Source organism: Podarcis liolepis (assembly GCF_965112155.1).
Source record: "Podarcis liolepis genome assembly, chromosome: 8".
In the NCBI taxonomy this organism is placed as follows: Eukaryota; Metazoa; Chordata; class Lepidosauria; order Squamata; family Lacertidae; genus Podarcis; species Podarcis liolepis.
The window spans coordinates 13435036-13460593 of NC_139560.1; the positions used below are offsets into that span (position 1 = coordinate 13435036).

At 45.7% G+C, this 25558-nt stretch overlaps 1 protein-coding gene across 2 annotated transcripts; it reads left to right on the plus strand.

The window, feature by feature from the left end:
* The first annotated feature begins 15310 nt into the window (after positions 1–15310).
* LOC310713050 (kelch-like protein 26) lies at positions 15311–25304 on the plus strand. 2 transcript variants are annotated; one of them, XM_083516736.1, is made up of 5 exons: positions 15311–15425; positions 18248–18385; positions 19630–19708; positions 21598–21819; positions 23706–25304. In XM_083516736.1, the coding sequence occupies exons 2-5, from the start codon at positions 18307–18309 to the stop codon at positions 25213–25215; spliced, it is 1890 nt and encodes a 629-aa protein (XP_083372862.1). In that variant the 5' UTR covers positions 15311–15425; positions 18248–18306; the 3' UTR covers positions 25216–25304. The 2 variants fall into 2 exon arrangements, with proteins under 2 accessions (XP_083372862.1, XP_083372863.1); XM_083516737.1 differs by lacking the exon at positions 19630–19708 and having other exon boundaries at positions 15317–15425.
* Positions 25305–25558: the final 254 nt, after the last annotated feature.

Consider the following 25558-nt stretch of genomic DNA (forward strand, 5'->3'; position numbering starts at 1 on the left):
CCACCTCCCGACATTTCAAAATTCAGTCCGTTTTGCCATATATAAATTATGTGTGTGTTCTTCTGGTTAGATTTCCAAGGGGCTTATAAACAAAGCCATGAACAGGACTTTGCTGGGGAAAGAACAGCTCAGCTGTCTCCGAAATGCTGGTATGGAGTCTGTTGATTTTGGCACTTTGGAGAATGGTCAACAGAACGTCATCCACTTCAATAAATAATCTGCTGATGAGTCTCTTGTTCTTGCACATGTTTATGGGTCCCAGTAATAATTTATCCCAAAATAAATTAGATCCTTGCTGTGGTGACTATTTGCTACCATCAATCTGCACAGATGGGAAGCGGTACAAGTCTACTGATGTACAGTGAAACATTTCATTGTGGTGGTTTGTTATCAGCGGTGGTTTTGAGTGGCTCGCTTGTTTGTTTTTAATCCACCCTGACCAGAGTTGCATTATTCCAAACACTCTGGAAGCTTTTCATACATGAGTCTTTCATGCATCTCTGACACCACTGATGTGAATAGGAGCATATGAAGCTGCCTTGTACTGAGGACTCAGCTACATTAGTAAAAAATAAAATAAAAATTTACACATCACTTGGGAAGACAGGCGAACCAATGCCAGTGTACTGGAAGAAGCAAAGATCACCAGTGTCGAAGCAATGATTCTTCAACATCAGCTTCATTGGACTGGTCATGTTGTGCGGATGCCTGATGATCGTCTTCCAAAGCAACTACTCTATTCCGAACTTAAAAACAGAAAGTGTAATGCTGGTGGTCAGCAGAAGAGGCTTAAAGACTCTCTCAAGGCAAATCTAAAAAAAAAAATGTAGTATAAACACCAACAACTGGGAAACACGGGCCTGCAAGCACTCCAATTGGAAAACAGCTTTTACCAAAGGTGTCATGAACTTGGAAGATGCTCAAACTCAGGATAAAAGGGAGAAATGCGCTAAGAGGAAGGCACGCTTGGCAAACCCTCACTGTTATCAACTCCTGCCTGGAAACCTATGTCCCCACAGTGGAAGGACATGTGGATCCAGAACTGGCCTCCACAGTCACTTACGGACTCACTGTTAAGACTGTGTTTATGGAAGACAATACTACTTGGCTACGAGTGTTCGCCAAAGAAGATAATCAAAGTTCCTTGCCCAGTATATCATCACTGATTTCACCTGTCCGTCTTTTGTTTCCCATTCCACCCATCAGGACTTTTGAAGGACACACCCGGCACAGTCAGGACTCTTCTTACCATGGGATTGTTAGGATATAGTTCCGTTCCACCTTAAAAGGATCAGTCATGACTGTTGTGTGTCACATGCCTGTGGGATCAGCTGGGATCTTCCGTTTTGTATATTGCTTTTGTATTGCTGTTTTTAGCTGGACACGAAGGGAAGCAGACATGTTTTTTTCCTTTGCTCCTGAACTATGCTGAATAAATGCTGTAAATATGCTTACACATGACTCTGTCCGCCACTTCCGTTGTGGAGATTTATTCACTCTGCTGATAGAGTAAATAAGCTGAGTCTCTAAACATATCTGAGGCTCGTGTTGCTGCTTGATGCTGTTCTAAGGGAGACCAGTGATCGCCCAGCTGCCGGCCGGTGGCTGGAGGCAGCTGGGGGCCTGCCAAATGCCCTTGTCTCCCTGGCAGCATCCCAACAGTGATGCAACACATGCACCAGTCCCGTCCCCACAAATATTGGGCAGAACCTGACATGCCTAGCTTTGAGTCTCAGGGAGATGGGTTTTTTCACTGGTGGCACCTGTATTATGGAATGTCTTCTCTGCTAAAATAGCATGTACTAGAGTCAGGTGAACACTTAGCCTGAAGGGGTATCAGAGACGTTTCTAGGAAGGAGTAGATTCTAAAGTTCAGGGAAGCTTCTGAACCAGGCCGAAGCATCTTCCAGCCAGACTTTCTTGCACCCCGTCAAGCTTGTTTTTCATTCGTTTTAACAAAGTGTTTGAACAGTTCCACAACAAAGAAATAAAGAAGTCCCCCCCCCCCCCGTTGATGTTGCTGAGCTGCTGATCAAACCCTATGGCATGGAAATAAAAGGTTTTCTACATAACCACACACAAAAAATCCCCAAAGGGTTAAGGCATATTTTTAAAAGGGGAAAGGGGGAGAGAAAGAAATTCCTCCTCTAATCAGTGCTCTTTTATCTGTCACCGAACTGGATTACACAGATCTGCAGAGAACGGAACACATTTGTACCAATTGTTCCCCATTAATGTGTCTGCTTCAGTTTTCCTCTGGGGAAGCAATGAATAAAAACAATAAGTGGAGCCTCCTTTTAACTCCCTTCTCTTCCTTCCTGCAACAAAGCACAACAAAGGGAAGGAGGGAGAAATAGGTTAACAGCAGAGGAAGGTTCTTTAATTTTCTAGTGACCTTCGTGTGTTCCTTTGTAAAGATTTGCCAGTGGGAGATCTAACACTGGGAGATCATTGATCTTCCATCAATAGTTTAGAAGTTTTCTGCCTGCCAGTCACCAATTTAGAGATCCAGCCTAAGTCACTACATGGCTGTTCTGGTCCTAAAATGTGCACTTTACTGCCTATGAAGTGCCTTTAGCCCAGGGATGAAGAAACATGTGGTTCTCCAGATGTTGATGGACTCCAGCTCTCATCAGCCCCAGCCAGGATGCCCAATGGCCAATGGCCAAGGAGATGGGAATTGCTCCAACATCTGGAGGGACACAGCTTTCTCATTCCTGGTTTTGCCCTTTTTGACAGTTAAACCCATGTAAGCAGGAGAGCTTGCCAACAAAGGTCCGTATAGTTAAAGCAATGGGTTTCCCAGTAGTGATGTACGGAAGTGAGAGCTGGACCATAAAGAAGGCTGATCGCCGAAGAATTGATGCTTTTGAATTATGGTGCTGGAGGAGACTCTTGAGAGTCCCATGGAATGCAAGAAGATCCAACCTATCCATTCTTAAGGAAATCAGCCCTGAGTGCTCACTGGAAGGATAGATCCTGAAGCTGAGACTCAAATACTTTGGCCACCTCATGAGAAGAGAAGAGAAGACTCCCTGGAAAAGACCCTGATGTTGGGAAAGATGGAGGGCACAAGGAGAAGGGGACGACAGAGGACAAGATGGTTGGACAGTGTTCTTGAAGCTACAAACATGAGTCTGACCAAACTGCAGGAGGCAGTGGAAGACAGGAGTGCCTGGCGTGCTCTGGTCCAGGGGGTCACGAAGAGTCGGACACGACTAAACGACTAAAGAACAACAACAAGCAGGAGAGCTGGTTATAACCATCCTCTGTGGCATGATCTTATGAAATGGTTTTGGAATCATTTGTGCATTTGAATGGTAACTTCTGCAGAGGATTGCCTTCTTTACTCCTGTAGGTTTCCTGCATGATTTAGAGCTATGTTTCCCAAACTTGGGTCTCCAGCTGTTTTTGGACTACAGTTTCCATCATCCCTGACCACTGGTCCTGCTAACTAGGAATGATGGGGGTTGTAGTCCAAAAACAGCTAGAGACCCAAGTTTGGTTTGATTTAGAGCAAGGAAAGGGAATGCAGCTCAGCCTAGTGGTCTCAGGAACCCTTCCCAGTAGGTCTTGCCCCTTTGGAGCAGTTGCCAGGACTGAGGGTCCCTGCCTTAAGGCCTTCCTCTCCAGGATGTTTCCCAAGCAGTCTCAAACTGCACCTGCACACTTCTGACCTCTGTTCAGTTCTTCTCTTCAATGGTGGAACATCTCCCATGCATGAAGAAGGTTCAATCCCTGACATCTGCAGGTAAGGCTGTGAATGTCCTGAGTCTGAAACTTTGGAGAGGGGCTGCCAGTTAGTGCAAACAATACTGAACTAGATGGACCAGGGGCCTGACTCAGTAAAAGGGAGCTCCCTGTGTTCCTATGCTAACTTCTGCCTTGTTAGAGTATTACCAGATGGCTACCAGATAATTAAGACACTTGCTGGGCTCAAGCATTGATTGCCATGTTCTACAGAAGGCATAGGCCAATGGTTCATAAATTAGGGAATGGCAATTATGCTAATGAAATCTGATTAAGATGTCAACTGTACTTGCATGGGCTAGTAGCTATCATATTTCATTGCAGTCTGGTTTTTAAAATAAAAATAATCATGCTGTTGTGATGTACTATGCCAGGGGTAGCCAATGTTGCGCCCCCAGGTGTTTTTGGACTACAGCTCCCATCAGCCCCATCCAGCATCACCAATGAGCAAGAATGATGGGAGTTGTAGTCCAGCAATAATCTGGCGTGCATCACATTGGCTACCCTTATACTATGCAGTAAAAACAAAATGTGACATCTGCTTCATTTTCAGCTACAGACTGTGCACAGCTAGGTAGAAGTATCTGTCCAAAACCAAGGTAGAGTCTCTAGGTCATCTGGAGGCAAAGGAGATTTGTTTTTCATCTGCTTTTTTTGTAAAAACCAAGCAGTATGCAAAGTTTGTTACCTAATAAATAAATAAAACGATAACAGCAAACTTAAGCATATCAAAAACTGAATCTTGACCCCAACAAAAACTCCTAAACAATAGTCTCTGTGTATCCTGAATAGGACGTCTTGCAGGACTCACAGGTAGGATGGTCTCTAGACCCATCAGCAGCCACAGCAGTAGCAATTCTCAAGCAATTCATCTACCATCTTGCGCCTGAATCTCCTGGCCTGAAAATGGCTGTTGAAGCAGTCAGGTATTAGTCCCTTACAGTGCAGGGCTTCTTCACTAGATTGCAGCTGTTGATGTCTCCCATGATCTCTTCCTCTGATGGTGGCAGATGCAGAACCCACTGTAGCAGCAAAGTCATTGCAAACCTACACCCAGTTCTCAAAGAGTCCAGCTCTCCTCCCTGTACACTGGAATCTTTTTCAGCCAAAGGACAGAGCAGAGGTTGCGAATTTTACCTATGCTAGGGGCTGCCACCCCTGCTCACTCAACATGCCAATCTCACCAACAACTTTGCCAACCTCCCTTCTCCCAAACCTGGCCAACCCCTCCTCACCCGTGCCCTCTCTTGTTGACAACCACATGAACTGCTGCGTGGTGACAGCATTACTATTTTATTATATAGTAAGATAAGACACAGTAGAGTAGGTATTACACACACTTGCACACCCTTCTCTGCTCTCCATCTAGGCTAGCTCCATCTAGAATGATTGGAGTTCAAGGACACATTTTGGCCAGTGGCGGAGGAAGGGGGGTGCAGTCCGTCCTGGGTGTCATCACTGGGGGGGGGTTACAAAATGAGTTTTTCAAAAAAATAAAAAATAGGATTAACGAAACTTTTTTAGGAGTGACGTAGTGGCTTAGGCTCCTGCAGGTTCCGCGCTGCCTGAAACGGCAGCTTGGGACTTGCGTCTGCCTACTGCCTCTCTTCAGCCGCCCTACAGCTGAGGGGGAGGAGGCGGAGAGGCTTCAAGCGTCAGAGAGGCTCGCCCTGCCCCCATGGGCAGATCACCCCAGCTGCAGGACACCCCCCCCCCCCGCACCAGGCACCCGAGCAGCTAGCTACGCCACTGATTCCAGCTAGACAAAAACCACTCAATGACTGGGAAGTAGAGTCCCAAAGGTCAGAGAGGTTCCCTGTCCCTGTATGCTACATGTTGAACAAACATCTACTTTAGCAATGAGACGAAAGCCATGAGACTTAAGTCAAGAGGCTCTTATGAGGAAAAGGAACATTTCTTAGAGTCACCAGAGGAACAACTGAGAGGAGGCAGGTGATTACCAGAGAGGGGGTCTTTTTTTCAGTTCTGGATCTTTTCCTTTGGAATAAAGGTAAACGGACCCCTGACCATTAGGTCCAGTCGTGGCCGACTCTGAGGTTGCGGCGCTCATCTCGCTTTATTGGCCGAGGGAGCCGGCGTACAGCCTCTGGGTCATGTGGCCAGCATGCTTAAGCCGCTTTTGGCAAACCAGAGCAGCGCACGGAAATGCCGTTTACCTTCCCGCCGGAGCGGTACCTATTTCTTTACTTGCACTTTGACTTGCTTTCAAACTGCTAGGTTGGCAGGAGCAGGGACCGAGCAACGGGAGCTCACCCCGTCACGGGGATTCGAACCACCGACCTTCTGATCGGCAAGTCCTAGGCTCTGTGGTTTAACCCACAGCGCCACCCACGTCCCTTTGGAATTGTAGTTGTTGTTTTGTCGTTTTGTCGTGTCCGACTCTTCGTGACCCCATGGACCAGAGCACGCCAGGCACTCCTGTCTTCCACTGCCTCCCGCAGTTTGGTCAAACTCATGCTGGTAGCTTCGAGAACACTGTCCAACCACCCTTTGGAATAACCACCCCCAATTGACTCATCTGGCACCTCAGTTTTTTAGCATTATGCTACTAAGTTATCACCGTTCCCACCGACCTCCCAAGCCTTTTAAGTGATTGCTCCACTGTTTTATCGTTTTAGTGGTTCTTGGGTTTATGAACTGCTGTTTTATTGACTGTGGCGGTGGCTGTTTTCGTTATTGGCAAATGTTCTATTTTTATCGCCCAGAAATTGTTTACATTTTTATTGGTGAGTCGCTGCTGTTCCTGTTGTACGTCACCTTGAACCCTTCAGTAGAGAAAGGGTCCCAGAGGGACTACTTAAAATAAATAAATAAGATGTGCTCTCTTTGCTCTCCCCCCCCCACTTGCTCCATCTGAAACTTTGCTATTTCCTAACACTGGCATTTTCCTCAGGGTGCGCGTGTACATGCATATATGTGTGTGTGTGAGGGAAATTGCATTATACATGTCCATTCCTGGTGCATCATTCTATTACTAATAGAACATTGGGAAGACCTAGTGTGTATCAACTAGGGACAGAATGCAAAGATCTACGTGGAATGGAATGGAATCTGACTTCTCCCAGGGCATTAATTTCAGCAAGACTCCTGGCAACGATGGAATTGAGAGAGAGAGCCTTTTGGTCAAAGAACAGTGTATATTTTCAGAAAATCCATCATCTGTGCAGCTGTTCGGCAACTCAGCTGACACCAATCTATATTGGAAATGCAGGCAAGAGAGAGAGGACTGAGCTACTTTATCATCCCTCTTCTGGATCTAATGGGAAGACTTTGCCTTACATGTGGTAATAAACTCCCCAGCAGATGGCTTGGCTGGAAGTGATATTACTGCACGATCAAAAATGCAAATCAGCGTTCGGAAAAGGCTGGTGGGACTTCTCTCGCGGAGAGTTTCAGACTGTCCTTTAAAAGGGGATATTGGAAACATATTCGGCATGTTGTTAAAATAAAATCTGGGTTTTGTTCAGTGATAAATTATTTAGGGACAGGGGAGCAGCATGGAAGGAATTAAACTGAGAGTTGAGTTCTAGTATTGTAAATAAGACAGCGTTTTGTTTATTAAAAAATGATTTTGTATCCTGGAGGATCCCAGATAAAACAGAAAAGCAGGGCAAATGAAACCAATCGGCTCCCTCACATGGTGGCCACCCTACAAGATGGAAGACCCTCACTAATAGCGGCCATTTTGGGTGGCAGCTGCCATTTCCCCCACCCTTCCCAGAATGCCCTGGAGTGACTCTATGCCTGGGGCATTGTGGGCTGGGGAGAAGATGCACTGGGGAAAACTCTAGTAGCCTTCATGGAGTCTTTAAAACTAAAGACAGCCATTTTCACACACAGATCTTAATGTTAAGGCTCCCTGAACAACTTCATTGCCTTCAACTCTGGTTCCTGTTTTCCCCAAAGCCTCCTGAAATTCCCAAGCTTAAAGAGATTCATTTTAAAAAAGAAAGATATTTTGACTTGGTGCTAAACAAAAAGCAGGGCGCCTATATAATATAGTTCCCATCTCTGCTTTGTATCCAGGGTTGCCCATTTTTTCTAGCTATGCTCGTGTGTGTGTGTGTGTGTGTGTGTGTGTAAGAGAGAGAGGGGATCTATCTATCTATCTATCTATCTATCTATCTATCTACAGTGGTACCTCTGGTTACGTACTTACGGTAATTCGTTCTGGAGGTCCGTTCTTAACCTGAAACTGTTCTTAACCTGAAGCACCACTTTAGCTAATGGGGCCTCCCACCGCTGCCGCGCGATTTCTGTTCTCATCCTGATGCAAAGTTCTTAACCCAAGGTACTATTTCTGGGTTAGCGGAGTCTGTAACCTGAAGCGTACGTAACCTGAAGCGTATGTAACCCGAGGTACCGCTGTATCTATCTATCTAATCTATTGTATGGAATGGCAGCGATTGAGCAATCATTATAGCAAATAAATGAACACACACAAATATATATCCAAGTACTTTATTTCGTATACATGTGATCGGAAGACACCAGCCACTCAAGGAACAATGACCCCACTCTGTAGCCCCACAGGGTAGATTTCAGCTAAGTGGAACCAAACAATGGCGGTGGGAGGCAGAGAAGAGAAGAGGCATTTCACTTCCTGGAGACAAGATTCTCTGTTCAGAAATGCTTGAAAGAAGAATGTTGCAGGCCGTGCTTTAATGCTATGCATGCAGAGAGCTGGCTCCTTTATCTAATTTTTCTTAATATGTGTGAAGCTCCTCGAGCTGTGGCGAGGCGCAACGCAGGGTGGGATATCGGCATCACAACACGCCATGCTTCACGCGCACCAAAGGGAACGTCCCAGAGGCGCTTGCCATGCAGAGAATCATAATAAACAATTATGGAATATTTTACATTTATATGGAGTTCTTATTTACTGAAGGAGTCCAAAGCAGTTTTAAACCAGTATGTGGAATTGTACACGGGGCGCCCTTCTCCCTCCCCAAATGAGGCGAGTCTTATACACAATACAGCACAAATCAGATTTGTCTAGCAGAAAGCCGAGGGTAACGCCAGCGTTAATTAGAACTGCACAGATGCTGGTGCTGTAGCAGAAGCTGCGATTTTGGCTCGAGATGCCAAAAATGACACTGTCACTTTTTCTCAATTATGAAATTTGGGGGGCTCCTCCTCACACTTTCCTGTCTGATGTTGTATAATTAGAAGCACTGCGTTTAAAGCTTGGTTTCAAAGCTGAGCTGAAATCTCTTCTTCTTTTAGATATTTTTGAATATTTTTTTGAACGCCACCAAAAAGATTATATATTTAAAAAATCAGAATGCTTAGACCCCACTTTATAACCCCGAGAGGCTCTTGAAGCGGCTTGTGAAACAATTCTCACAATAAAAATGATATCGAAGAAATGCCACAATCGTGACAGCTTTACTCAGGTGGGATTTCCTGCCTTCAGGCTTGGCCTTCCTCGGTGTTGTTTTCTGAGGTAAAGAAAGAAGATTGAGTGGCTAAATCTCATTCAGGCCATAACAGAAGCAAGTATCCTCTTGCAGGCATCTGCCAGTTGCCAAGTTACAGCTCCCATCCTCTGGGGCAAAGCATTGTGCCTGATCAGCCGTAGGTCGCTCAACCCATAATGGAAGCAAGTCTTCCCTTGCTGGCAGCTGGTGTTGGAATATGGAGCAGCATCTGCAATAGACAGGCTTTGTTGCCTCAAAACATTCCTCAGTCACAGCAGTCGGCGCCGGGACTCTGAAGTAAATGGCGCCGTAATAAATGATTAATGCACAAACCAAAAGCAATATTTATTCATTCATTTATATCCCGTGCGCGTCTCAACATAGTGGGGGACAAGACTGTGACCAGGTGGTTTGTGTGACAACTGAATCCCTTTCCCAGGTATTTTACGGGTTAGTGGACAACTTCTGAGGGCTCTTTACCTTTGATTTGGAGTGGATTGACCTTTGAACAGAGGGGGGGGGTCCCCTGTAAAATAAAGCACCTGAGCTGTCTGCCTAGTAACTTAGCATTCATGTGCATGAATCCACCCCCGTGAGATAATATTCATCCAACCCACACGAACGCATACAGAAACACACAGTTATCGTCTCTGAGAATTAACTTCCAGAGACCCTGGGGAGAGAGCCGAGCTCCAAAGAATGACAACTCCAGCAGTTAACAAAGTAATGACACAGCATCTCCAAAAGGCAGAAATTGGGGAAATGGATTTCCAAGAGCACAGGCCAGGAAAGAGGGACTGCGCACTGGGAAAGAGGGACAGCGCACTGGGAAAGAGGGACAGCGCACTGGGAAAGAGGGACAGCACACTGGGAAAGAGGGACTGCGCACTGGGAAAGAGGGACAGCGCACTGGAAAAGAGGGACAGCGCACTGGCTTTCCCAAAATAATTAAGGGGGGTAGTCCTGCTTTTAAAAAGAGAATGCAAACGCAATTGCAAGGACATTTACTAAGACGAGTCTGCAAAAGAGGCTCCACGGATCCTGATGTGAAACATTTGTGGTCATCAGAGATTCCCGTTACATACCCTCCAACATTCATCACATGAAAATAGGGGCATTTCTCACTCTCCCCACAACTGACCCTCCTCAACCTCCTATTTTTGTCCCCCTCCCCCAGCAGAGCATTTCTTATCATAAGAATGGCAAGGGCCACCACCACTTTTGGTTTTAAACACAGTATAAGGAGTCTCTATGGGAGTATATTGTATTTAAACATGGGGTATCAGAGTTTCCAGGGGGCTATCCAGGTTGGGATAGCTGGGATAGCAGGCTTGTGGGTTTTGAATATCTGATGTAGGTTTTTCAATTTCGTTGTTCTGTATGGGACAATGACAATAAAGATTATCGTATCATTATCGTATCATTTCCAGGAAATGGTACAGTGGTATCTCGGGTTACATATGCTTCAGGTTACATACTCCGCTAACCCAGAAATATTACCTCGGGTTAAGAACTTTGCTTCAAGATAAGAACAGAAATCGTGCTCCGGCAGCGCAGCAGCAGCGAGAGGCCCCATTAGCCAAAGTGGTGCTTCAGGTTAAGAACAGTTTCTGGTTAAGAACGGACCTCCGGAACGAATTAAGTACTTAACCCGAGGTACCACTGTACTTGGAACAACAGCACAAACATGGTTGCTCCCAACCCAAGGCCAAATGGATCTCTTTGAACACTGGTAGACCTCATAGAATCATGGAATTGTAGACTTGGAAAGGACTCCAAGGGTCATCAAGGCCAAACCCCTGCAGTGAAGGAATCTCAGCACACAGTACCCCATCCAATTTGAAACCATACCAGACCCTGCTTAGCTTTGCAAAGATGCTAGCAGTCTTACCGCTGTCCCACCACTCAACAATGGTGCCATCCAGAAGTTGTTGGACTACAACTCCCATCTGTGGAACAAGCACAGACAATGGTTTTGGATAGTGGCATTTGTAACCCAACCTTTGGAGAGGAGCGCATTGGCTACTGTTATTAAGAGAATGGCTGAAGAGCTGAAGAACTGCATTTCCCTGGAACAAATTTCCAGAATAGCCTGTGTACGTACCCTACATATAAAGTACATTTTTAAAAAAAATGGCTTCCCCTGCAAAGAATCCTGGGAACTGTAGTTTGCTCCTCACGCCGTGCTGTTAACAAACTACAGTTCCCAAAATTCTCCAGGGGAAGTTGTGCTTAAAATACATGGTGTGTATGCAGCCTTAGACATTAACTCGCTGCAATTTCAGGCTTGGCACCAACCACCCCATTTGACAATAATAACAAAATATTGGTCTACTTTGCAGAGTTGATGCAAAGGTTATTGAGATAATGCATGTGAGCACTCTAGGGGGAAAGTGCTATATTAATAACAAGTTTCATCTTCATACTGTAGTTGTTGGTTATATTATGCTGTCACTCATTTACTCGTACGTCGCCTCTTGCCACCGCCATTTTTTAAACTCCTAATTCCGCAGATGAAATCAAAGTAAATTGACAAGCAACTTTATGTTTTTGGGTTTAAAAAAACACACAAAAACAACCAAATAAACAAACAAGGAATGCGGAGAATCATTCTTTATTTGCAAGAATTTGTGTTTTCCTGGTGCAGAATTTAGAATAGAACTTGCACATCTTTCACATTCTTTAATCATTCATCTCGAAGGCAGACAGGCAGGGCAAGAACCATTACATTTTCATCCCTGAAATGCGATGCTTCGAGTACAGCTGCCTCTGGATAACAAGTCAACATTCCTGTATTGACTAAGAACCGGCCAGTTGCTGGTCCATTGCCTGCACAACTGTGCTGATGGTGTGATGATGCATAATTTCGGAGCTGAGTAGCACAGGAAAAATGTATTCTGCTGACTAGGAGAGGGATCTTGTTAAGTTGTGGGTGAACATATCAGACGACACAGCGATTCTTCAAACAGCTCTTGTTTATTCACAGGCCAGAACAGAACTGAATTGAAGGGTTCAGTCAGCCTGCTTATATAGAGCTCCAGTATAACATAACTGTAACAATTTTCTAAAACTATCCAATCACTGAACGTCACTTCCGATCCCTTATTTGCATAACTATATACAATATCCCCCTGCTGGCCCAGGGTGAGAACTTCAGTACATAGAAAAAGAGACAGAAGATTAAGCCTATTGAGATGTCATTGCTCCTCTGTGGGCAGCAGGATTCTAGCAACTGGTATTCAGAAGCATTTTGCCCCCAACAGTGGACGCTGAACAGAGCCACTCAAACTAGAAGTTGTTAATAGCTTTATCTTCCATGAATCTGCCCAATCCTCTTTTAAAGCCATCTAAGTTTGTAGCCATCACTGCCTCCTGAGACAGTGAGTTCCACAGTTTAACTATGTGCTATGTGAAGAAGTACTTTATTTTATCAATTCTGAATCTTTCAACAGTTCATTGGATGTCCACACATTCTAGTGTTATGAGAGAGGTTTAAAGACTCTCTCAAGGCAAATCTATTTTTAAAATGTAGTATAAACACCAACAACTGGGAAACACTGGCCTGCGAGCGCTCCAGTTGGAGAACAGCCTTTACCAAAGGTGTCATTGACTCTGAAGACACTCAAACTCAGGACGAAAGGGAGAAAGGCGCTGAGAGGAAGGCACGCTTGGCAAATCCACACTGTGATCAACTCCCACCCAGAAACCTATGTCCCCCCACTGTGGAAGGACGCGTGGGTCCAGAAATGGCCTCCACAACCACTTACGGACTCACTGTTAAAACCTGTTTATGGAAGACAATCTTACTAAGGCCAGGGCCTTTTCAGTACTGGCTCCGACTTGGTGGAACGCTGTGTCACAAGAGACTAGGGCCCTGCGGGACTTGGCATCTTTCTGCAGGGCCTGCAAGACAGAGCTGTTCCACCTGGCCTTAGTTTGGACTCAGTCTAACCCTTATTTTTCCCTCCCCTTATGGTTTTGATCTATGGGCTACTTTTAACATGAGGCTGCATTTTAACCTGTATTTTAAATTGGGTTTTTTCCCTATTATGTTTTTACTGTAATTTTACTGGTGTTAACCACCCTGAGCCCGGCTCTGGCCGGGGAGGACAGGGTATAAATAAAATTTATTATTATTATTATTATTATTATTATTATTATTATTATTATTATTATTATTACTTGGCTAAGAGTGATCGCCAAATAAGAAGAAGAATGAGAGAGGAAGATAAAACTTCTCCTTGTCCATTTTCTCCACACGTGAATAGTTCTATACACTTATCTTTTCTCTAGGGACACAGGTGGTGCTGTGGGTTAAACCACAGAGCCTAGGAATTGCCAATCAGAAGGTCAGAAGTTCAAATCCCCACGACGGGGTGAGCTCCCATTGCTCAGTCCCTGCTCCTGCCAACCTAGCAGTTTGAAAGCACATCAAAGTGCAAGCAGATAAATAGGTACCACTCCGGCGTGAAGGTAAACGGCATTCCCATGCACTGCTCTGGTTCGCCAGAAGCGGCTCAGTCATGCTGGCCACCTGACCCGGAAGCTGTACGCCGGCTCCCTCGGCCAATAAAGCGAGATGAGCGCCGCAACCCCAGAGTCGGCCACAAATGGACCTAATGGTCAGGGGTCCCTTTACCTTTACCTTTTCTCTAAACTAAAAAGCTGCAAACTAAAATGTTGTAACCTTTTCTCTTAGGGGAGTTCCTCATCCCCCTTGATCATTTTGGTTGCCCTATCCTGAACCTTCTCAAATTTCACAATATCCTTCCACATAAGAGCATAACAAGAGCCTGTTGGGTCAGCCAATGGATCATTTAATTCCGCACTCCCAGTGGCTGTTCGAAAGCACATCAAAGTGCAAGTAGATAAATAGGTACCACTCCGGCGGGAAGGTAAACGGCATTTCCGTGCACTGCTCTGGTTCACCAGAAGCGGCTTAGTCATGCTGGCCACATGACCTGGAAGCTGTACACCGGCTCCCTCGGCCAATAAAGCGAGATGAGCACTGCAACCCCAGAGTCGGCCACAACTGGACCTAATGGTCAGAGGTGCCTGTGGTACTAGATGCCTGTGGGATGCTCAGCAGGATTTTACCACAAGAGCCTTCTTCTCCTGTCCCCTCCTGTGGTTTCCAGCAACTGCTATTCAGAAGTCAAATGTGTTGATTTTTGAGGCGATTGTAACCTGTGAAGTAGGAGATGTGGCCAGAAGAAGTAACAACAACCAGTATTTTTTTTGTGCTTGCGACATTACTACAATCACCTCCATCGACATGGAACTGACTTCGGTGTCACTCAGCAGTTGGCTCGATAAGCAATGATATCTTGCAGTTCCAGCCTTGGCATTCTCGGAGCCTCAGGTGCAAGTTTTGTGACACGTGTTATTGAAAAGTTTGGTGCTTCAAAGACCTCTGAAGGGCATCATTCAGGCGCCTTTTGAGGTTAAAGAAAATGATAGGCTAGAGAAGGAACGTGGGGGGGGTGAGGGGAGCTCTTTTAGCTATTTGAAGCAATTCCAAAAAAAAATCCCCCAAAAAGGGTGACTGGTGCTTTTGTAGCTTTTCAGCCACAGGCTCTTGCTGTTGTTGGAAATAGCCAGAGTTCACAGTTTTTGAAACATCTCTCTTTTCCGCTTGATTTGATTCTAGTGAGAGATACATTTCAAGAGACAGACACACACACACACAGAGAGAGAGAGAGAGAGAGAGAGAGAGAGAGAGAACTCAGCTATACAGCTGCAAATAGACCGTTTTGTGTTGTAAAGTGCATTACAGAAATGTAACACTAGATGGCAATGGTGAGCTATGGCAAATTTGATACATTGTTCAAAACTTTTTTTTAAAAAAAGAATTTTCACAACATTTTTTATATGTGTCTAGATTCCAGGAGAGAGAGAGAGAGAGCATTAAGAAAGACATTAAGGCTGTCTGCTATAGCACTGAATACCTGCTCTACACCACCAAATCAGCAACAGTGGTTAAAGGGCCATACTCTCCAGGTGTCCCAGTTTTCCAGGGATAGTCCTGGAATGACAAAAGCCATCCTGACCGTGTGCACACTACACGTTTAAAGCACATTGTGTACCTGAGGTTGCCTGCACCCTTAAGAGCCATCCACTGGCAGTTGGAGCTGTTGGAACACAGAGGGAAGGCGACCATTATCATTCTTTCTTTGATTCCCCTGCTATGCAAGCTTAGGGAAAAAAAATTGAGGCCTTGTCTCTGCAACACAGGTTAGTAGTTATGGTCACATACACATACACACACACTGAGGTCCAGCCCTACCATTGGGTAGAGTGCAGCAGCTGTCTGAGACTGGCATGAAGTTTTTCAGGACGCAGCTGTGAACAGACCTGTGTGTCCCACATGGCCTGCTAATGTGACCCCAAAGCTAACCTCGGACTGGGAGCAGCTGCCAAGACCACATAACAACGGTCTTGAAATACCTACACTGGCTCCCAGTACGTTTCCGAGCACAATTCAAAGTGTTGGTGCTGACATTTAAAGCCTTAAACTGCCTTGGTCCAGTATACCTGAAGGAGCGTCTCCACCCCCATCATCCAACCCGGACCCTGAGGTCCAGCTCCTGAGGTTACAGGGAACCAGGCAGAGGGCCTTCTTGGTAGTGGCACCCGCCCTGTGGAATGCCCTCCCCCCAGATGTCAAAGAGAAAAACAACTACCAGACTTTTAGAAGACATCTGAAGGCAGCCCTGTTTAGGGAAGCTTTTAATGTTTAATAGACTACTGTATTTTAATATTCTGTTGGAAGCCGCCCAGAGTGGCTGGGGAAACCCAGCCAGATGGGTGGGGTATAAATATATTATTATTATTATTATTATTATTATTATTATTATTATTATTATTATTCAGTGGATGATGCTGTCTTGTCAGCAGTGTTGAACAAACGGTCAACAGCCATTTTGGTCATCAATTGTAGGTGCACTAGGAAGTGGGGCACGATTTTGTCCTTCACCAGCAAATTGTCTTGGGGTAACCTTGGGATCTCCATTCTTAGAGGCAGGAAACATGAAAATTTACACTATCAGGTGGCCACATGGCGGGAGATGTTTTTTATGAGAAAATGTATTGTGATATCATGAGAACACAATACCTTGCAATGCTATGGTCTGAAACACATATGTTCAAATCTGCAAATACTATATTTGCATGTTAGCAACTAAATTAAAAAGTATCCTGTCAAAAAAAAAGTTAAAAGTAAACCAAGCATCTGTGAGAAAATCCAGATCAGAAGTTCTTGGAAACTCTTGGACAGGAAGCTGAATCCTAGACGATCACCATAATTCTCCCTTTCCCTTTGGAAATAGGTTGATCACAGGTTGTAGCTGACAAAACAAATTCTATATTTAGTGGCAGTATGATTTTGGGGCACCCAAATTGGTTACCCCATTTGGTGCAAAACTTGTCCAACATACTTCAATGCAGGAATAAGCAGCTGTCCCGTACGGGGATCAAACCTGCAACCTTGGCGTTATCAGCACCACACTCTAAGAGGAAGGATGTGAAACTGAGAAAAAAATTCCTAGCGTGGGATTTCAAGAACTTGGATTAGGACAGCCTTCTCTAATCGGGTTCCCTCTAGATGTTTTGGGCAACCCCATCATCCCTGACCATTTGTCATGCTGGCCAAGGCTAAAGCTAGATTGTAATCAAAAACATCGAGAGTGTGCCAAGTTGGGGAATTATTTATTTTATTTTTTTATTGCATCTACCGTATTTTTCGCTCTATAAGACGCACCTGACCATAAGACGTGCCTAGTTTTTAGAGGAGGAAAACAAGAAAAAAAAAAATTCTGAATCTTTTATTTCTGTAGAGCCTCTTTACAAAAGCTTGATTTTGCAAAATAAAGAAATTCCTTCCAGTAGCACCTTAAAGACCAACTAAGTTAGTTCTTGGTATGAGCTTTCGTGTGCATGCACACTTCTTCAGATACACTGAAACAGAAGTTTCCAGATCCTTCTATATAGTGAGAAGGTGGGGAGGGGTATAACTCAGAAGGGTGGTGGGAATGGGAGATTGGCAGATAGCTGAGATGAGCCTGTTGACGACTCTTAACGACTGTAATTGAATTTAAGAGTCGTCAACAGGCTCATCTCAGCTATCTGCCAATCTCCCATTCCCACCACCCTTCTGAGTAATACCCCTCCCCACCTTCTCACTATATAGAAGGATCTGGCAACTTCTGTTTCAGTGTATCTGAAGAAGTGTGCATGCACACGAAAGCTCATACCAAGAACTAACTTAGTTGGTCTTTAAGGTGCTACTGGAAGGAATTTTTTTTATTTTGACTATGACAGACCAACACGGCTACGTATCTGTAACTTGATTTTGCAAGTGAACAGGAGAAGCATTTTAACAGGCATTAGTGCTTGGATTTCATTCTCTCACAGGAAGCCCCAGAAAAAAAGATGGGATCATCTGGCCGTTTGGAGAGATAGAGGCACGTGGTTTGGGCAGTGATGGAATCCAAGACTGACTGAAGAGGGAAAACAAGAATAATGTTCTCCTGTCTGTTTGTCAAGTTGCTCAGGGGGCTATATAAGGGCTATCACACAACAACCTCACAATAACCCAGTGAGGTTAAGGTGGCCCTCTCTGCGCAGAGCCTCTCTAGAGAAGCGGGAGGAGAAACGGAGCCCCTTCCGTTTTTCCTCCCGCCTCGCTGAAGAGGTGCTGCGCAGAGAGGGAGAGCTGCACGGCGCCATTCGCTCCATAAGACGCACACACATATCCCCTTACTTTTTAGGAGGGAAAAAGTGCATCTTATGGAGCGAAAAATACGGTATATACCACCTTTACACCAAGAAAATTAAGGTTGTGTGCATGGTTCTTCTCGCTGAATTTCCCACAACAACCCTGTGAGGTAGGTTAAGCTGAAAGGCAGTGACTGGCCCAAGGTCATCCAGTGAACTTCATGGCCGAGTGAGAATTTGAGGTCTCCCAGGTCCTAGTCTGACACATTAGCCACTACACCACACAAGGCTGAGTTAGTGGGAAAGGCTGTTTGAGCTCTATAGTCTTATTCTATTTCCAGATAGGTGAATGTGATGAAGCTGCCGAGTCATTCCTGAGCCTTTTTTAGAGGCTGAGATAATGGATTCCCTGAGGGATAGCGACGAAGAGGATGGCATAGAAAAACCTCTTCCGTCTCATGAAGCCTATTTATGTCAGGGTAAGTCTCAAGATCTCCCGAGTGAAGGGAAATGGGATGGTTCACTCTTGGGTGGTGGGAACCAAGTCCTGCAGGGAACAGTTGGAAGAGTTAGGTGTGGAAAGAAGAGAGAAATGGCAAATCAAGCTTTTAGACTACGCCAAAATTGCAAAACTGACCGGAAAGCTCAGGGACCAAGAAGACAAAAACTTAAAGAAAGAATGGGGGAAATTTACAATTTATTTAGGAGACAACTGTAAGCAGATGAAAACATCAACAGGATTTTAATCTCACTTGTAATGTAACAAATACTATGGACAATGTGGATAGATTTAAAATGTAGATTATGAAATAATATGCAGTTGAAAATGTTGACAGTAGGACCCATGGATCAGATGGGGGGGAGTCTTGAGATCCAGAGAAATCTCTCTATATGGATATATATTTGGTTTTGTTATAAATTTACATTTATAACAAATAAAATAAAAGCGATTTCACCCCCCCCCCAAAAAAAAATGGGTGGAGGGAAGTACTGGGCTGTGGGGGAGGGAGGTGAAGCGATTAATTGAAACTGTTAAAGTTTGGTATAGGATTTAAGAGATTTAAATTTTCATAAACATTCTATAAGGAAAGCAGAAAGCAGAAAGCAGCAAGAAATATCAAGTAAAGATATCGGAGAGGAGATCAGTGTAAAGGAAAACATGAGACTTATGGTTTTGTTACATATGATTTTATTTTGGAGTTATCTGTTTATTTTGGAGTTGTTTGTTGTAAAGAATGTATATCATGTGAATAAAATAATAAAGGATTTTTTAAAAGGAAGAGTTGGGTGTGGTAAGCCCGGAGAAGAGAAGGTTAGGAGATGGACATAACAGTTGCCTTCAGATATCTGAAAGACTGTCTTTGCAAATGTTGGAGCAGACGTATTCTCTGTTGCTCCAGAGAACTTAGAACCAATGGGTGGAAATTGCAGGGAAGCAAAGATTCCCAAGCTACAGTTTATGAGAAACAGCCTGATGCTCAGAATTAAACAGACTGCTTTAGGAGGTGGTGCGCTCTCCACAAATAGTATCTACGCCGAGCTATATGGCTACTTGTCAGGGAAGCTGTTGCTGCATTCTACATTACAGAGCCTGTGCTGAGCTTCAGGATTAGACCAGATGAGCTTCAGGGTTACTTCTGGTTCTATAATTCCATTTCCCCAAAATCTCGCTGTTGTGTGGAGAGAGAGTAGCAACAGCTTTGTTTCCTTTCTTCTTATTAAGGCTTGAAACAGCTATACCAGACCCAGCAGCTATGCGATGTCACCTTGGGCGTGGAAGGAAAGAGCTTTCATTGCCACAGGTGAGTCTGTACCATTGCAGGCAGTGGTAACCCCTTGCAGACAAAACAAAACTTGTTTTGATCCTGGCCTATTTCCCACCACAACAGGGACAATGTTGTTTTATGTAGAAGGAACTTTTCAGCAGGTAGATCTAAATGGCTTTTGGGTCCCATGTGGTCCTGTGGAAGTTCTAGGACTTGAGCCATACACTTACTCGGTGCTTGTATCCAGAAATATAAATCCCCTACCTAACTCTTTCCCTTCTGGTGGTTTCCAGCATGGCCAATAGTCAGGGATGATGGGAGTTGCTGTCCAAAACCTCTGGAGGGCAGCAGGTTGGAGGAAGCTGCCCAACACCAAGGCTTGAGAGTTATCATCACCTCTGTCACATCTGCCTTGAGTTTCAACCTATTAGGTCTCACTCTGTCCAGAATAGCATCTAGGCAATCCAGGAAGACACAAGGACAGATGAATTGGATGAAAAAGAGAGAAATAGAGTCTTGTCAACATTTGGATGCCACCACAGTTCAAATCCAGGGACTCCTTGCATCTGAATGCAGATTTTTCTCCAGTGTTGGGAACAAAGGTCCGTATAGTTAAAGCTATGGTTTTCCCAGTAGCGATGTATGGAAGTGAGAGCTGGACCATAAAGAAGGCTGATCGCCAAAGAATTGATGCTTTTGAATTCTGGTGCTGGAGGAGACTCTTGAGAGTCCCCTTGACTGCAAGAAGATCAAATCTATCCATTCTTAAGGAAATCAGCCCTGAGTGCTCACTGGAAGGACAGATCGTGAAGCTGAGGCTCCAATACTTTGGCCACCTCATGAGAAGAGAAGACTCCCTGAAAAAGCCCCTGATGTTGGGAAAGATGGAGGGCACAAGGAGAAGGGGACGACAGAGGACGAGATGGTTGGACAGTGTTCTCGAAGCTACCAGCATGAGTTTGACCAAACTGCGGGAGGCAGTGGAAGACAGGAGTGCCTGGCGTGCTCTGGTCCATGGGGTCACGAAGAGTCTGACACAACTAAATGACTAAACAACAACAACAAAGGAACCTTGTGATATCCCACAGGAGAATAGTTACTAGTTAGAGCAGCGATGACTCCACATTACCTTCCAAAAGCACCAGAGGACACCCCACAATATAGTGCCACTCTGTCCTAAACCTGAGAAAGGTCCAGGAAGACTGGATGGCCAGTCAAATGAAAGAGCACTGAGAGGTCTTAGAGTAGGGTTCCCTAAGCTTGGGTCTCCAGCTGTTCTTGGACTACAACTCCCATCCTCCTTAGCTAGCAGGACCAGTGCTCGGGGATAATGGGAATTGTAGTGCAAAAATAGCTGGAGATCCAAGTTTGGGAAACCCTGTCTTAGAGAATCCAAACAACTCTCCCTTTTCCATGGCCAAAAAAGAAAAAGAACATTAGTCAGAGAATCTTCTTGTTCCCTTTCATGATTCATGGCCTCCTCAGTAGTGGCTCCACATGTATAGAATGCTCTCCCCTGACAGGCCCACCTGGCAACTAATTTAATGCATTTTTGGTACCAGACAAAAAAACCCAACCCTTTTCATTCTCTCAGGCTTTTAAAGTGTTTCTATTAAATTCTAAATTCTCTACTTCTGCTGTTTGCAATGCAGTTTCCCCTCGGTGTTTTAAAACTGCATTTTGAAGCTTGTTCTGGTTTTTGTGATTTTACTTGGCTTTACTCTTTTCCTGCACAATGCCCAGAAGGCAATAATAGTGGGGGGGGGGTCCCCTGCATAGCTGTCAATGTTTCCCTTTTTTAAAGGGAAAGTCCCTTATTCCGAATAGGATTCCTCGCAAGAAAAGGGGAAAGTTGACAGCTATCGTCCCCTCTCCAGTAAATATAGCTAATAAATAATGTGCACGTTTCTTCTTTCCAAATGCAGGATGCTGTTGGCATCAGTCAGTCCTTATTTCAGAGATATGTTCGTCCATTCTGAGTCACACAACGGGGAGATTCAGCTTGAGGACATCACTGCTTCCACACTCCACTGCCTGCTGGACTATCTCTACACAGAAGAGGTGTCTCTCACTGCAGAAACTGCCCAGGACCTCTTTACTGCAGCTAGCAAGCTCCAGATCCTTCCACTGAAAGAGACAGCTGGAAGGTAATGCAAGCGTCAAGTCAATAATAATAATTTAAAAATTTTATTTGTACCCCGCCCTCTCTGGCCAGAGCCGGGCTCAGGGTGGCTAACATCATGAAACTAAGACAGGATACAAAGAAGTACAGGAGTTCCCTCTCCCTTCTCACTGATAAGAATTAACGAGCATTTGGTAGATCTATAGTCCTTCTATTACAGCATTATGTTGCAAGCACAAACAGGCAAACCTCCGTAAGGATATCAGTTGCCTACTCTGACTCCTCCCCACTTCTGCAGCAAGAAGCGGGCCAGCAGGAAGTCTCTCCCCCCCCCCCGCCGCCCATGTCTCCTTTGTTCTCTGACACGCTTGGACCTCTGAGTTTGGGGGAGGGAGGGGTTCCCCCCACTCCCGATTGATGTATCGCCCAGCTGCTCCCTCCTTTCTGGTTGCTTAGCTACTATCTCATAGCTGGGTAGCTCCTCTCTCAACTGTGCAGCTTCTGTGTCTGCCTGTCTCTCTGCTTCCGGAAATGCTGGAAGCACGGAGGGGAGTAATATTCCTCCTCTTCTATTAGGAGTTGATCTCCCTGTGATTGCATTTCCCAATCTTTCGATCCGAACCAGTCCCTGACAGCAAGGAAGTCGCCCCATTCCGCTTTAAAACTTTTGCACACATTGCAAGACTGCCACATTCCCAAGCATAGCAAACTGAACACCTAAGAACATATGGGTGTAAGAGGACACCTGGTGGATCAGGCCAAAGCCCCATCTAGTGCAGCATCCTGTTTGCACATTGGCCAACCAGGTGCCTGTGGGACAGAGCACAGCTTTGCACTCTGAACACCTGCTGCAGCATTGCGCACTAACTGCAGCATCTGCATCACGTGCAAGAGAAGCTCTTCACAGAGTGGATGGGTTAGTCATATGAAAAACCAATGAGAAGTCTTAGAGAATCCAAACAACCCAAACAATAGTCAGAGAATATTCTTATCATTCCCTTTAAAAACCTATACATGAATATTGAATAGATCAGGGGTTCCCAAACTGTGGTCCACAGATGATCAATGACCCACTGTAAAAATACAGTTAAAAACCGCACAGTGTCTAGCACAGTGTATTACAACAACGGGGGGGGGGATATTAAGTGGCCTGCCAAGACAAGTGGTCCATGAGAAAACAAGTTTGGGAACCACCAATATAGATCGCAGGGCCTTTTTGGTGATGGCACCCCACAGTTAAGGAACTCTTTCTTAGAGAGCCAGTGTGGTGTAGTGGTTAAGAGCGGTGGTCTCGTAATCTGGGGAACCGGGTTCGCATCTCCGCTCCTCCACACGCAGCTGCTGGGTGACCTTGGGCTAGTCACACTTCTTTGAAGTCTCTCAGCCCCACTCACTCTGTTGTGGCAGAAGAAGGGAAAGAAGAATGTTAGCCGCTTTGAGACTCCTTCGGGTAGTGATAAAGCGGGATATCAAATACAAACTCCTCTTCTTCTTCTTTCCCAAATGGCTTTCCCCTTTATTGGCCTCATTTAGGCATGAAGTTTCTTTGGAATGTAATCATCCTTCTTGCTAACACTGCTACTCTGTGCACATCATTATGATGTTGATAGAATTATTTTTTATTGGTATTGGTAGCCTGGGGGTAGCCAACATGGTCTGTCCAGATGTTGTAGACTACAGTTCCCACCAGCCCCAGCCAAGATAGGAAGGATAATGGAAACTGTAGTCTACAGCATCAGGGAGGGGAGGCAACCCTCTGTTAACTGCTCGATGTTTCTGTTGAGAGAAGGGGGCGGGGAATATCAACATGGGGAGACACATAATTCCCAGAGCAATATTTCATCCAAACATTTCAATGGGAGAAGGCATTGGTCTCTAAAACTGATGGCATCTCTTTTGTTTCCCTGCCAGGTTTCTCGAGATGAACATCTCCATGAACAACTGCCTCACCCTTTACAGCCTGGCTCATCAGCACAACCACCAGCCTTTGCTCGACGCAGCCTCATGCTATATCAAGCAACACTTTGTGCCCCTCGCTAAGCAGGAAGCCTTCCTGAACCTGGAACCCAAAGCTTTAATCAGCCTCATCTCCTCGGACAACCTGGAAGTGCCCTCTGAGCTGATCGTCTACCAGGCTGTGCGCAACTGGGTGGAGTTTGTGGCCTCCGTGCGCCTCCCGCTGTACAAGGAGCTCCTCGGACATGTCCGCTTTTCGCTGCTCACCCACGAAGAGCTCGTCGATGTCCAGGCAGACACCGCAGAGTACTACAGGCACGTGCGTCTGAAGTGGAAGGAGCTGGATGGGGCAGGGAGGCTCCAAGCGAGTGGCGGGCTCAGGAAGGGCATGTACGACGACTGCCTTGCTTGCCTGAAGGTCGACGAGAGCAGGACCCAGGATGGAGATGACCCAGAATCTTACCTGTACTGTTTCGACCCCAACTCAGAGAAGTGGGAGACATTGCCGCCGCTGAAGTACCTGAGCTACTCTGGATGTGCCTCCATGGGCTGCAAGCTTTACTTGTCTGGAGGTCAGAAGGCCGACTGCTCTTTTGTTGACACTCTTCATCAGTACGATTCCTTGACCAGCCAATGGACACAGCTCCCATCCATGTTCACAGCCAGGGCCCTCCACCCCTTTCTGGCCTGTGACAAAAAGCTGTATGCTGTCGGAGGCTGCAGCGATACTGGCCCTCTCTCTTCCGCAGAGGCCTTCAGCATTGAGCAGAATGCCTGGGCCCCAATCTCCAGCCTGCCCCTTGCCGTGATGTACCCAGCTTCAACGGTGCTCAGGAATAAGCTTTACCTTGTAGGGGGGAAAGCCTCCAGGAGCTACAAGGGGCTTCTGATCTACGACACAAATGCCGACTGGTGGAATGAGGTGCCCATGGACTTTGCCTGCTACGGTGCAGCGGCTGTCTCAGTCGGTAACGGGATATATGTTTTTGGTGGGTACACCGAGGAAAGGGGCAATTTCCTGGTCCAGAGCGCCATGGCCACTGAGGAGCTCCCCAACTGCACCAAAGGGAGCTTTTACCTCTTTGAGAATGGCAGGGTGAGCTGGGAAGTCACTGTCCCAGAGCTACCGACAGCCTTGGCTTTTTCTTGCGCGGTGGAATGGCAAGGTAAGATCTACCTGTTGGCGGGCAAGGACGAAACCCGCTCCCATAATACGATTTACAGCTGGGTTCCAGAGGACACAAGCTGGACCCGGTGCCCTGAGGAAATCCCCACGACGGCTTCCCAGGTGAGAATATCCAACGTCGCACCCCTGAAGATGCCCAAAAAACCAATCCAGCTCCTTCTGTTTGGCACCGCACTGAGCCCAGCGGTGTCCGGGGTGGATGATGTCAAGAAGAAGCAGCTGAGCTCTTCTTCCTCTCGAGAGGGCTGCAGCCTTAACTGCTGTTGGGGTGGAAGATGATCTCCCAAACGCTTCAAAGGCTCCACATGCTTCCCTGTGTTTTTAGGAATGGACTCCCATAATAAAGGTCTGTCTCTCGTCTGAAAGTAGGACTTTGCTTTGCCTCCAGCTCCCATTTATTTCATTGGTGCTGCTCTCAGAATAACGGGGTTAAGGACAACAGAAACAGAAAAGCTTACACCTGTCCTGGAAGCTTAATTAAAAAAAAACAACCCAAGTTCTCCTTGAATTTTGTATTCTGGTGTTTCCCAAGGCAGGGGTGGAGAATCTGTGGCTCTCCAGACATTGTTGGACTCCTGATCCCATAAAGCCCAGCAAACATAGCCGATGGTCAGGGTTTTAA